Source organism: Lutjanus erythropterus, chromosome 1 (genome assembly GCF_056507025.1).
Source record: "Lutjanus erythropterus isolate fLutEry1 chromosome 1, fLutEry1.hap2, whole genome shotgun sequence".
NCBI classification, from domain to species: domain Eukaryota; kingdom Metazoa; phylum Chordata; class Actinopteri; order Lutjaniformes; family Lutjanidae; genus Lutjanus; species Lutjanus erythropterus.
The window spans coordinates 21,030,072-21,044,801 of NC_139317.1; the positions used below are offsets into that span (position 1 = coordinate 21,030,072).

General features: G+C 38.3%; 1 protein-coding gene across 11 annotated transcripts in view; it reads left to right on the forward strand.

Annotated features, from left to right (window-relative positions):
• The first annotated feature begins 3,605 nt into the window (after positions 1 to 3,605).
• plekha7b (pleckstrin homology domain containing, family A member 7b) overlaps positions 3,606 to 14,730 on the forward strand; it is a 106,836-nt gene continuing 95,711 nt past the window's right edge. For all 11 annotated transcript variants that reach the window (XM_084716462.1, XM_084716498.1, XM_084716560.1 and 8 more), the window contains exons 1-3: positions 3,606 to 3,738; positions 3,858 to 3,934; positions 4,056 to 4,113. In XM_084716462.1, coding sequence (XP_084572588.1) covers positions 3,656 to 3,738; positions 3,858 to 3,934; positions 4,056 to 4,113 — 218 coding nt within the window. In that variant the 5' untranslated portion in view covers positions 3,606 to 3,655. The remainder of the gene's footprint in view (positions 3,739 to 3,857; positions 3,935 to 4,055; positions 4,114 to 14,730) is intronic.

The window sequence follows — 14,730 nt, forward strand, 5'->3', positions numbered from 1 at the left end:
AACATGTAATTAAATTACGGTTACTAAACAAAATGTTGGTGATTACAAAGGAGTTACATCCAAATATTCTTTTCAGGGGCCTATTATTATTTACTAAATAATTAATACTAATAATAAATCTTATTGTGTGTCCTATATGAACAGAAACCGAATGTGTAAAGTTAGAAACACATTTTAACAGGGAAATCCTTTTATTCTTTGACTCTTCTGTCAAGCAGATAAGACTTGGTTCCGGCACAGCAGCTGCACTATAATGATTTTTTAGAGGAAGTGTTCTATCTCTCACTGTCTTTGAAGAACAGTGCCTTAAACCACTGGAGTTTCAACAAAGCATCCCCAAAAGGGAATCAGATCAAATATTTATAATGTTGACAGATGCTCGTTGCTCCCTGCTCACTGATGTGCACCCCATGCTGTGGTATTTGTGTATTTTTTCCTCTCACAAAGGACACATAAAGATGACTGTAATATACACCACACACAAAACACAAGATGGTCAGGTATTTCTGTGTCTTTCTGTGATTGACAAGTTTATTTATATACTTTCTCCACTTAAATCACACTTAAGTTGAACTTTACATAGAGACTATTATATTAATGATTGTGCATTTTACAAGAGAGGACAGCATGATGAAGTAAAACCTTGCTGTTTGTCTCTTGATGCTCAGCAAAACATCTCCTGTGCCAACACCACTGTGACTTTGAACATTGCCTGCCCTCACACAGTCCAAGTGAAATTTATGGGCAGCATTGGTAAATTGGGCAGGTCTGTTTGATGCAGTGTAAGCATTATTGTAATGTGTCATGGTCAGGAAGGCTCCCCGTCCTCAGAGCGTGACTGCAGTCAAGGTGATGTGAGGCTGACAAACTTCATCTAAAGCTTCCAGTAAAATTTATGCATGAACATACATTCATTCACACATGCAGGCTACTCTGCTCTGAGCATACACACACACACACACACACACACACACACACACACACACACACACACACCACAGCCAGCTGTGAGGAAGAGGAGTTAATGGCTGGAGCAGGGCCGTTCTGTGCAGAGTTTGCACGCTCTCCCTGTGTCTGCGAGGGTTCTCTCCAGATACTCTGGCTTCCTCCCACAGTCCAGAGACATGCAGGTTAGGTTAATGGGTGACTCTAAATTGCCAGTAGGTGTAAATGTGAGAATGTTTATCTTTATGAGTCAGTTCTGTGATGAACTGGTGACCAGTGTCAGCTGTGATAGGCTCCAGCACCCCACAATCCTGCAAAATGACAAGTGGTTACAGATAATGGATGGATGGCTTTTGACCCTCTTGTTCATGTTCTGTAGTGTAGTAAAAAGAAAAAGTATTTGACTTTGAACTCAGCTGATGAACGGTTTGCATTCTCTCTGTGGCTCAGTCGATGTGATGTGGAGAGTTTTGAGGGTCAGAATAGCCAGAAAAGCATCATGACTTGCATCCTGCAAAATGTGGCTGGATGCAGTAGGACATCCTGGTATTTTTGACACAATGTATTTAACATACTACCATTGTATGGCAGTATGGTATGGAATGCACCCCTCAGTTAAAGCTGATGTTACCTGGGTTAAAATGCAGACATACCTCCTGACCAGAATCTCCCCCGACTGTCCTGAGCCTGATATGTTTTTGTGTTGTCTGACTTTATCTGTGTTGTAGAGACCAACTTTGTTTCTGCTCCTGTCCTACAATGCCTCCTCTGAAAGATGTTTAGACGGTGCTGCTCTCAAACATTCCCAAAAAAAGAACTGAAGAAGAACTGGCCGAAAACTAAAATAAACTCTACTTAAGTCTCCTCAGACATGGCTGCCACCTGTCTTGTACTGTGAGCCTTACTGATAAAATATTTGTGTGAGGATGTTGGACTCTTTATTTTTATTTCTCTCATGTCTCTCACACACTTAGTTACACCCACATTTGTAGTATCTTAAAAAAAATAAAATAAAATAAAATAAAATAAAATAAAATAAATTAAAATAAAATAAAGCATGTTAAGTTATTTTAGTTTAATCCAAATATTCCTGTAATCTTCCAATATCTCTTAAAGGACTTATACATATATTTCATTGTATGGCTTAATCAAGACTTACTTATTTTGAATCACTGTCTTGTTGACTCCTAAGTGACATGGTTACCATGTGTCAGGGTCAGTGTGTCTAGTACATGATGTTCAGTCATGGCTGATAGGGTGACTGTTGAAACAACTTGTTGCAACCATTTGCAAGCTAAGCAGTCCTGACAAAACAGACACACAACAGAATTTTACAATAGAGTTACATGGATAAATGGATAGTTCACCATAATCTAATTTTTTTTCAACATGCACAAGGCATTCTGAGATAAATTAAGTTTTATTTCAATAGGCATATACTGGAGTGTGACAAAAATCAGGTTTTAAAAAAGTTACATCACCTCCATGGTGCCCCTTTTTATTTTTTACACCCCTGCCCCTTGGACAGTCTGAGTTTGCCACTGATGTCCAGCTATGCCCCCCCACCACTCTTACATGATTTTGCCTCATGTGTGTAGCCCCCTCCACACATATGTGCATATACATCTACTTGAAACTGCAATATCTGGCTGAATTTTAACGTGACTGAGTCTTAAATTGCTTTTCCACACTCAGTCTGTGCCTGTAATTCGCTTTTTTTGTACATCACCTACATCAGAGGTTCTCAAGGTGGTTAGAAAAACCAGGGACGCCCTCATGTATGTACCTTGGAATAAATTTAACATTTTTTTCAACACTTCTACTTCTACTATGTGGAAGAACAACACAAAGTATTAGAAAGACATTAGACATGTATATTGTACTTGATCCAAGTATTTATACATATTTGCACTATGTCAACACAAAATACCCATATTATGTTTGCATATATAAAATAAAATGTGGATTCTGATTATTTTGAATAATTTACTATTTAGAAATGAAATACAATAAAAATATAAATAAAGACATTCTATATCAGGATAATTTAAATGCATGAGTCTGAAAACTTTTCACAAACCCCCTGGCAGAGTACACAACCCCTGTTTAGCACTGCCCTACATTACTTCAAGGGTACATGTACCCCAATTTGGTTGGGAACAGGGTTGTTCAAGTAGTCTCTGAATAACTGAGAGAAATGCAAAAGTGCAAAGTGTTGCAACCGTCCCCAGTCTTCCCTACACTTTTTTCACATCCATGTGCAAAGAACCCTTCTAGAATTACATTTAGGATTGCTTCATTTTTTTTTTTTTTTGTTTTATGTATGCACTAAATATCATTGTCCTTAAAGTCACAAGTTCCTGCTTTAATTCAGTTCACTTCTACACACCCTCGGGGCTACACCTTACCTTCCTCCTCTGCAGTGAGCTTCATTTATTATTCTTTTGTAGAGATCTGAGCTTTGTTTTAATTCATCCACCAGGCTGATAACTACTTGTGGGAACCGGTTAGTCGCTTTTTTTTTTGTGAGCTCACGTTACATAAAAAAAAAAAAAACACAGAGTGCTGGAAGTGGTCTGAGTTTGGTATTCTTCCCCTTTAAAAACTATGCAGCCCTAGCGGTGGTTATTATCCGGGCTCCCTCCCTGGAAAAGTCTGCGGAGAGGGAGAAAGGGAGAGGGGGGGACAAGCCAGCCGACTCGGAGAGATCATGGCGGCACCTCTCGGACGGGACACCCTACCTGACCACTGGTCGTATGGAGTTTGTAGAGATGGACGCGTCTTCTTTATTAAGTGAGCGGAGGTTTTTACTACTCAACGCTTGGTTCATCTTAACGAGGCATTATTAATACCGTGAAGGATGTTTTTTGGGTTGTTTTATTATCGTTCAGTAACAGGTGTCTTTCTTGCAGTGATAAAACTCATACCACTACTTGGCTACATCCACGCACTGGTGAACCTGTTAACTCGGGACACATGATACGGTCAGGTACGCGAAAAACTATCTGATTTGTATCAAACCGAGGGGACTTTTTCCTTTTTTTGGCTGCTGCTGCAATGTGTTTTCTGTCTGTGGCGGGTCGTTCATGTGGTTTTTGTTCGTGTTATAGATCTGCCAAGAGGATGGGAAGAGGGCTTCACGGACGAAGGAGCCAGCTACTTCATCAAGTAAGTGGCTTGCGAGCATTGTTGCATGGTTTGACCGTGTAAAATTTGATCCCATTAAGCTGTATTGTGGCGTTTTAAAGTGCTTGCGTTTCCTTTCTGTCCTGTGCACGTCTGAGTTGCAGTCAAACACCAAACTAGCCTAAAAGGCTGTGCTGAAAACGCAGTGTTTTGCCTATAATCGCGGTATGCACATGACAAATGACACATGAACGCACCAGCATATGGATTTAACACGCAGGGGTCCCATCAGATAGGTGAAACCAATTACCTCTTCCTGCATTGTGAATGGAAAGTGGCAGTGCCTTGCAGGACAGGAAGAAGCCTATTAAAATTCTCCTCACATCCTCCATGCAGGACCTCTACTCTCTCCAGTAGATAGGTGTACAGCCTGTGTGTGTGTGTGTGTGTGTGTGTGTGTGTGTGTGTGTGTGTGTGTGTGTAGCAGAGTGTGCATGATAGAGGGACTGTAAAGGTTGCAGAAGAGGGGTGTGACCATGTGGTGACAGAGATGTATGGCATGATTGCATTATTGAAGCAAAGAGGACAGGATTCACAAAGTCACAGACTGCAGTGTGAAGTTTTTTGAGACACATTTTCACGCGTCCTTCACATGTTAACATTTGTAGAATTCAGGTTGTTGAACATCAGTGAAAGACGCTACAGCATCATAACCACACCGACATATCAACAGCTACGTTTACATGGACCCTAATATTCCACTAATAATCTGAATAATGGCCCAGTCAGAAAATGCCTCATGTAGCCACCTCAGTCAGAAGACACTGGCCCATTCCAGCTGATCAGAAGGATTTTTCAGTCAGTTTGTGAAATATTTGTTTTGATGCAGTCAGAACATTGGAGGTTGATAACAACACTGCTATCAAGTGGTCACAACACAAAATGAGCCACTGCCATGAATCTTTGTATGTACCATAATTAGAAATTCCAGATGATCAGTATTACCATTTCAAATTTGAATCACTATAAAAACCGTGTTTGATTTCCGTTCTTCGAAAAACTCAACTTAAAATACTTATCATCAACAACCAGAGTTAGCAGCAGTCCCCTAGACGCAGGCACAGCAGCAACGTGGGTCTGTTTTGTGTTACTGTAATTGTGATATGAAATTTTCATAACGTTTTTCTAATCACAGTATCGAGATACCGTGTTTTTGAAAGTTGATACAGTGTTCTGAAACAAAATTTTGTGATATTCAATTGTACTGATATTTTCATACATCCCAAGGAAAGATTAGCATCTAATAACCATATTAATGCTCAGTTCAGTCATTTCTCCTTGGTTAGTATAAATGTATTTATTCTACGTGTGTTTGCCCCACCTTGGGGACCATGCCTCAATAGTTGAAAGGCTTGCAGCGACAAGTATTTAAACCATCGACCCCTCCCCCAAAAAAGAAAAACACTTTTACATTGTGATAAAAAGGACCAGTATGTAGGATTTTGTGGCATCTTGCAGTGACATTTTAGATTGTAATCAACTGAATACTGCTTGCTTCACCCTTCCCTTCTAAGCGTGTAGAAGAACCTGGGATGGAAAAATGCGAGAGGGACTCTCTAGAGCCAGAGTTTGGTTTGTCTGTTCTGGGCTACTGTAGTACTGTGCAACCTGGAAGAAGACCCTCCCACTCTGTAAATATAAAGGCTCATTCTACAGAAATTAAAAAACAAAGAGTCTTATTTTCACTAATACACTAATGAAGACGCACTTATGAATATTATATTCAATTTCTGCCATAGTCTACCAGTAAATGTCCCTGAATCTACACTGGGCCTGTAAATGCTTTGGGGCACATGAGCACATCTTTTTGGATCATTTTATTTGGAATCTCTAATCAGAATGATTTCAGCTGCACTGAAGAAATATTGCTCATGTTAGATTTCTGTCTATCTGTTTTACACCATGGATTTTTTTTGTGGATTCTATTCTGCAGCTGTCAATGCTTATCAGATGATTACTGTGAGAGAGAGACCAGGACACAAGAGCAACCAGTAAATCATGCTGGAAGCAAGTCAGGCTAACAATAATAAACAGAAAGCCTACTGTAAAACAAAGTGGGGACAAATTCTTCATTGGCACTGGATCACAGTGAATGACAATGACTCCTCCCACCGTAGCTTGTTTAAGTTTTTGTGGTTGCACTACCCGTAGTCCTGTTGTGGCCCTTTTAGTTTGCCCCATTTGTTCCAGACAGAAAGCCTGTATGGTGAGGTTTTACATCCCCGTAGCTGCGGTCTTTCTGGGGTTGATATTTACTGAAAGAGGTCTTTGCTCAACAATACACAGTGCTCTGCAGATACCAGTTCGCAGCACTGATTTAAATTATTTTCATTTTAGCAATACCTGCTCTCAGAATGTATTACCAGACATCCTGAAAAAAATGGGACAGTCCTGAATTACAAGTAGTTGTCCTGAATCCTGAATCTGATCTTGTTTGTTCCGAACTTCAACCATCATAGTAACAGATTATATGACCAAAATATGAACCTTTGAAAATATTCAAATTCCTCTTGCAGCCACCACTGCAAGAGGAATTTGTGATATCAATATTTTGAACAGAATCGTAGCTGCTGAAAAGGCATTTAAAATGACTCTAATGTACCCGTCACCTGTGTGTTATGGTACATGCGTATTGTACACACAGCCAGGACACTGTGCTTCATATTATCCTCAGAATCTGTGACTCATCTTCAAAAAAATAACAAACTATCAGAGTTAAAGTCTGATGTTGTTCTGAATTATTCTATACATTTGAATCCCTCTGACATGGTGCGCTCGTCCCCTACTCCCCTGTCCCGAATTTCTCCCCTTCTCGTGTGATCACCCTAATAAACAGTGCAATAAGAGATTCTATAAATAACATGGATAACAGATTATAAAAACAGGTTGCACTGAGTCAAACAAATGGATGTCTGTACATTCGATAACCACTTCGAAAAGACATTCTGGCATCCAAAGACATTGGCTTTAAAGAAAGACACATAAAACTAACAAATTTGTTGTCACTAACAGTTATATTGTATGTAGGATAAAGGCAGTCGTTGTGTCTCACTCGTTCACGCACGTTTTCTCTGTAAGAAGCAAGAACAATACAACAGTGAAGTCTTGTGATATATGGTGGCCTAAATGTCAAGGCTGTTAAATCAGTCGACTACTTGTTGCCCAGTTGGCTCGGTGGAAGGATCCTGTTTTGCTCGTGTTCCCTGCTTGTTTCTTTGTGTTTGAGGGCTAATTTTCTTGGAGCCAAACAGTGGACAGGAACACCCCAAGACTGCTGTTTTACCATTCAGCTTATCTCAAGCATGCCTGACATCTTTCCATGTTCTCTTGGTGCATGAAAGAAAGCCAAATCATTGTGTTTTGCCAGAGTGGGGAAAATTGTTGCTTGATTATTTTTATTTATGATACAATTGTATTGTGAAGAATTGCTAATACAATGCAAAGATAATATCTTGATTCACAATCATCAGCTTCAGCCAAAGTTACCATAGTTTTGAGCTTGTACTGTATTATGTGACTTTGACCAGGCAGGGGTTCAGTTTTAAAGGTCACAGTGATAGCGTCAGAAAACTTTTGTTTATTTTTCCTACATAAATCAAATTTATAACATTTTATTTAATATTTTTCCTCTGGTCATCCACATCCCCCTGCAGTGGCTCATTGCCCCCAGGGGTTCCACCCCCAGTTTGAGAAACACTGGACTATACCCTATATAAATATTTGACAGTAAATTTTAACACATGTTGCTGAGATAATGCTGTAATATTAATCACAGTATTAATGTTGTCTATATAAGCCACCGCAGATAGAAATAAAGATAATTATAAAAGATAATTCTAAAACTAAAAACTAGGACCCGACTGATAATGAAATTTTTGGGGCCGAAGTGATACTAATATTAGAGAGTTAAAAAAAATTATATTGATATATTGGTCATTATTCTTTGAACAGAATATATTATACAGAGTAGAGAATATATAGATAAACACTAGGAGTGTCATGATTCCCCAAATCCACAATTCCATATGACTTTTGATTTTAAGGTCACGATTTGATTTGATTTTTTGATTTCAACATATTTTTTGCACTGAAGGCTATTATGTTTTTTTGTGCTGACAAGAGTCATTTACATTTTCAAATTCTTCTCTAAAAAGTCTTCATTGTATCAACTGTGATATAATGGCCGGTAAGCTATGCTGTGTTGTCATTTTCTTTTTCTTTTTTTTTTTGTTCTTCAGACATGCACCAGATCCTACAAACTAGCACCGATGGAGAGAAAAATAAATATCGGGAGAACTGCAGAGTCTGCTTTTTGGCTTGATTCTTGTAATTGAGAGCTCTTTGAGATCAATTTTTGATTTAATACTGAAATTGTGGACCCCCTTTAATAAGTACATTTTATGCTATGTTTCTTGAATTAAGAAAAAATGATCAAATATAAATACAATGCTGCCCATAAAACTAAACAACAATCAAACAATCTGCATCATGTCTTGTAAAACAAAAAACATTTTCGTATTGGCACATGTCAGACAACATGTATGCTGATATACCCAATATAGACCAATATAGCTATAACATCCCAACATCAAGCCAATAATATTGGCCCGCTCTACTAAAAACCCAAAATGTTGTTAAACACAGCATTGATTGAACTGCTGTATGACAAATTGATTTGTCATTGTTTCTTTAAGCAGCGTGACTATGAAGTCCCATATTGAAGTTTAGTGTTCCTGTGGATAATTACTTTGAAAAACAGCTGATGTACACCTCTGTGGGGGAAAGTAATGTTGATGTGACCATTTATTATTCTCTGGTGATGGAGTAGTGTCATTTTCTCATTGTGGGTAAGAGTATCTCTGGTGGTTTATTTGATTTATTGCAGACCTGGATGCCAGGTTTCAGTATTTGTCCCATGTGTACACGGGGTAATTATGGGAAGTGTCGCTTGTGTCAAGCTTACCTGGCTCTTAACTCCAGCACTCAGCTAATTAAGCTATGAGTTTTTTAATTTATTGCAACTTTGTTCTTAAAAACATGATTTGGCTTGACAGATTAAATGTTAAAAAGAGCTTACTCTCCAGGAATATCTTAACAGCTTTGGTGCAAGATATGCTTTGGTTATTAATGTTAGTTGGCACTATTGAAGACAGTGAATGTGGCTCCAGCTCAGTGGGATTAATCCTTAAAATCGCGTTAGAAATATTGGAAAGGGACCGGACAACTTGGATTGTGGCTTTTTTTGAGAACCATTAAAATCATCATAAGTGTTAGTTTTTAGTTTATAACTGGCTACAACTCAACCCCTTAAAATTCCTATCAATACTACAGGGACAAGCCCAATTAACGCTGAGTTAAAGTGAGTTTATTTTTCTGCTCCAGATTGAAAATCTTAATTTTTGTGTGTTTATTGCTGTTTTCCTGTTTGTTGGTGAAATTTCCTCCCATTCTTATATCTTTTTCATTTAAGCAAAAGATGTTACGAGAAGTTCCGTTGAAGTGTGCAGTCAGATTTTTAGCTTTGATGTAAACTGCCTGCCGTTCATCTCTTAGCTGTCCAGGAAGTATACAGCAACAAACTCAGGCAAGACTGAAGTCCACATGGTGCTGCCGTGACAACGGTCAGTAGATCTGGTTGTGTGTTGATGGTGGAATTTAGCCGAGGTGGAGTACAAAGGAGCGATTGTTCAGACGTTGCTGCTGTGGCAAAACTCACATTTATTTACACCTCGCTGTCGGCCAACCTGAACTATCTGTTTCATGTGTGCAGTGCTTTTGTTTGGAGGCTCCAGCAGTGTGAGGACTGAAGCCCTTTTCAACATCTTAGCTCAAAATAAGAATTATTATTATTTAGATATGATAAATAGGGTTTAGATTATGTAGCTTTTACATAAAAAGTTTTACTTTAGTTCTAGTTCACTTAAGAATTGTCATGATAACATAATTTTAAAGCTACTACAAGGAGTTTTAACTGAATATGAAACAGTGTCAATTTATTACTGATGCCTCTACATGACCTACATAAGTTAGCAAGACCACTGGGTTGGATTTTTCTTGAAATCACATGAAAGGAGCCCATGTTTCCATTTTCCCTTACACCAAAACAAGAAGTAGCATCATTTAGAAGTAAACATGGTGCACGTGATACATTTTGGGGGGATTTTTTTTTTGTCTAATTTGATTCAGAACCTATTTTTGACTGAACAGAAAGGGGGACAAAATTTTCAGTCTCTTGCTCCAGTTTCCCTGAAATACAGCATGAACCCTAACTGGCAATTAAATGTCCAGCTTTTTATTTTTAAAATAAGTTAACTGCATTAATGAATGAATGAATTAATCCTGAAAGAATCCTACAGCCCTCTGCCTGTATGACAATAACAAAATGAGGGGGAGGCGGGCTGTTTCGTGCGGTGTTATTAACATTATGTCTCCAGCAGTGGGGTGCAGCCACCCTGCTGCACTGTCAGCTCTGAGGAAAGACCTCTCTGTCCAACATGCAGAGCAGGTACAGAGAATTTGAGGTGAAACAGACTGAGCAGAGAGTTATTTTCTTCATCACAGAGGTGGTCGAAGTTGTTAAATGCTACAGTGTGCGTCGCTCAGCCGCTCTCGTATATTACTGTTGATCGCTGCTCTGCTCTGTGAACGTCTTAATGTCTCTGGGCCATCGTAAATAGTATTCACAACACACTTGACGTTCATCTCATAAATGCATTCATTCAGACACTAAATCAAAAACATGATTCCAATCACTGCCTTTTGAGAAGATGAAGTACATTTCTCTGTTAACGGCTGATAACTCCAGCGTGTGAACGCTGCACTGCCTTCACAGCTGAGCCCTTTTTCGCTCTGTTAACTTCATGTTAATTGACATTTAGAAAATTGACTTTGGACTTCTATGAATTGATTCAGAATCTTTCACATCCGCATCGCGATGCATCTAAGAATCGAATATTTCCCTCAGTCCTATTGAATGAGCACTTAGATATTTTTTGTATAGCTTTGGTACATTCGATGCTAATTAATGGATATCGTATTGTTGTGAACGTGATAATGAAAAAATGTTGAAGTATTGATACTGTAGACGATCATAGTTTGTAATTTCTGCTGGCAGTCATCTCTCAATCAAAGCAGTAACAACAGACAGAGTTTGATAATGTTTGAAGGTAATGTGGGATAATGAGAGTTGTTGTCCTCATTATTAACCAACATCACTGCAGATATAAATCTGACTCGACATGCAGCAAACAGCAATGAATAATCATTCTCCATCATAAATAAATGTAGTAAAGTAAGTGTGTACAATAATGTGGCTACCCAGCTAGTTTGCCAACTTCCTTCCTCACTTTCTAACGCATCATCCGGTGTTTCCCTGGAAGTTCTAGAAACTAGACGGGGTAGAGGAGATACAGTATGAAGCCACTGAGAGGTAACCAAATGAAACACACCGTTATCTTACATAAAAGTATGAATTTCTCTGGGTTTGAACATTGTTGGGAACATTTGGGATAATGTAAGTACACAACTCAACAAAATAGATAACCTAGGTCTAGTCGTTTTACATTTTACATTTTAATGCAGAAATGTTACACATTATTCCTTAACACATACTGACACGCTGACATTAAGCTGCCAATAGACTGTACTGTACAGACCGGAGGAGGAGATTGTCAGAACTAATGGGTGAGGTCTGTTGTCATCTGTGGCAGCAGATTGAAATAGAGTCTCTGGCTGTCATACTTCTGGCAAATCTCCAAGGAAGTGACCCAATTTGAAAATCATCTCCCAAAATCATCCTGTTTCAATCCCTGCAGATGATATGCAACACATGAGACAGGCCTGGGTGTTGAGGTAAACTTGTGTCATGGATGCATATCAATTGAAGTAAGGAATTGGACGGCAAAAGAAGGCTGAAAAATGATGTGTAGAAATGAGATGTGTGTAACATACTGTATAATTAGGTACACTGCAACCAAGTTAAGCTTCCCTTTTCAAGTTATAGTAGAGGAAGGCCTCAGCTTTAGGGCTGGACATCGAGAACTGGTTCCAAATTAAAACTGATTCCAAAATTACAGTTTCAAAGGAATCATTAAGAATCTTTTTTGATTCTGCTCATCGATTCCTAGACAAATTTCACTCACACCAGTAACACAGTGCAGGATATGGGTGTGGTAACCTAGCTTGTCAAAAACATAGTGATTGTATAAATTCATATCATTATTAAGTGTTTGTTTACCTAAATCCAGTGTTTCTCAAACCTTTTACACCACGCACCACCTCAGAAAATATTGAACTCTCCAAGTATCACCGTAATGTACCATTTGGTGCAAACAGGTGCTGTGGACACTTTACTGCTAAAGTAGCAATTAGCTACTGTTCTGCTTGGTTTACTGACATCCACTTCATTTCAATAATAAAGTATTCTAGTCTTTACCTGCAATTCTTTTCATTATAGTTCTTGCTTGGAGCTACAGTCACAGTGTTTTTGAAGCATTCATTTTCAATCTTGGTATTTTACCTACACTTGCTATCTTATTGTAGCTATTTTATTTGGATAGTATTATATGTTTTTTCATTAACTTAAAAAAAAAGTTAAAAAAAAAATAAAATTCTGACATTTCTCTGCATACCACTGGAAGAAGCTCATGTACCACCAGTGGTACTGGTACCACAGTTTGAGAATCTAGGCCTTCATCGACAGAGAGGACCAGTGGTGGAGGATGTCCTTTTTATCCTAGCACTGCAACCAATGATGATTTTCATTTTCGTTGAGGGTCAATCTACTTATTATTTTCTTTGTCAATCGATTGATTCTTTGGTTTGTAAAAATTGTGAAAACAGTGAGAATGCAGTCACAGTTACCCAAAGTGGCACTTTCACAATGCTTGTTTTGTTCAACCAATAGTACAAACCTCAAAGTTATTAAAAATAAATTAGAATTATTTAAATAATTAAAAGGAAAAGCGACAAATCTTTACATTTGTGAATCTGGTATCATGAAATATTTTTGCATGAAGAATGATCAGAGTAGTGAATTAAAGTGAAATCAGTTTGTGACCTGTTTTGACCCAACTCCTCAATGAATCATGGAACCAAAATCAATAAGCAGAGCAGAATCATAAAAATTCAAATTATACTCAGACTTACTCAGCTGTCATGAACCGTAATGCATCTGTCATATGGTTAAATAGATCTGTTTGTAACAGATGGCATGATTAGAAGAAAATATTGTAAATGATTACATAGATTAGCTACAGATCCATGAACATGGTGATAAACAGAAGACAAAGAACCAATGTGATTATTGTACCAATTGTAATATAACTTTTTTTGGTCATATTTATGTATCTTTATGAGATCTTCTGTTTAGTAATTCCCAAGTAAAAGCTGGGGAAACTGTTCAGTTAGGTGTACTCTCCTCCACATCACTAGCACTCACTGAGCATAGGAAATGTGCAATTCTATAGCTCCCTGAGGGAAAAAATGACCCCGCTGAGGTACAATGGTGTCCTGTTGAGGACACAGTTCACATTGTTCAATGGGTACAATGCTGTGGGACAGTCAAGGAAAAAGTGTTTGATATAAACTCACATAGAAAAAGGCTCAGCTTCCCCATCAATATTTTATTGTCATCTTAGATTTTTAGGGTTGTTTATCTTTCCATTCTCCTGCTGCGTTTTATGTTTTTAGGGTGCGCTTGCATTTTATAACTAGCTGACTAATTTTGATCAGGACAGTATGCGCTAATTAGCCATGAGGTGTTTTGGGAGTTTTGAAGCAAGGCATTTTAATAGGGGATAAAAAGAAGTTTAGTATCCCTAAAGGCCGTTATCTTAAGGCTATCTTAATGAAGCTTTCTTTTCTGCAAACACAGCAAATCCATACCTCTTGCTGAGTTCAAAACATCATTGCCAAAAAAGGTAGGGCACAAACTAGCCTCAAGGTCCTTCAAATGACCTTTCACTTTCAGATTTTAGATGCGTTTGACATCAAAGATATTTGCACTTGCCAAATGAGTTAGGCTGGAGATACACTTGGCCTTCCTGAGCTTCCACAAGTCTGGTGAGGAAGAAGTGAGGGGAAACAAGGGCTCCAAATTGCTATTTTGACTGCAGCACACATTTTGTATGTGGTTACATATTTTTGACATTTGTCCTAACTATTAACTGATTAATGTGAAAGTGATCAGCAGATTAATCAGTAATGAAAATAACCATTAGTTGCAGCTCCTTTTACATTTGTGTAAATTTAGGGTTGTTATTGTGCATGTTAGAAGTCTTCTGATACCAAAACAGTGTTCCCAGATAGCTCTATCTGTGTGTTTTGAACTGTCATATTGTACCTTTGACTTTGAAACTTTTACAGTGAAGTAAAACTTCAAATGTGTTTCTTTGTCCCGGGCCATTCTCTATGAGACAACTTAACCATATTGGATTTAGGATATGAGATTTTCTTGACATCACTTTTAAAGTGTTTCCCCCCCGGTCCTCCTTTGGGCTCAGGCAGGCAGACAGTCCAAATAGCTTTTTTTTTTCAAAGAGGCAAAGAAGCAGCAGAATCTAGTCACTAGCGTGACCCATTCAGAAATGATCAATGCTC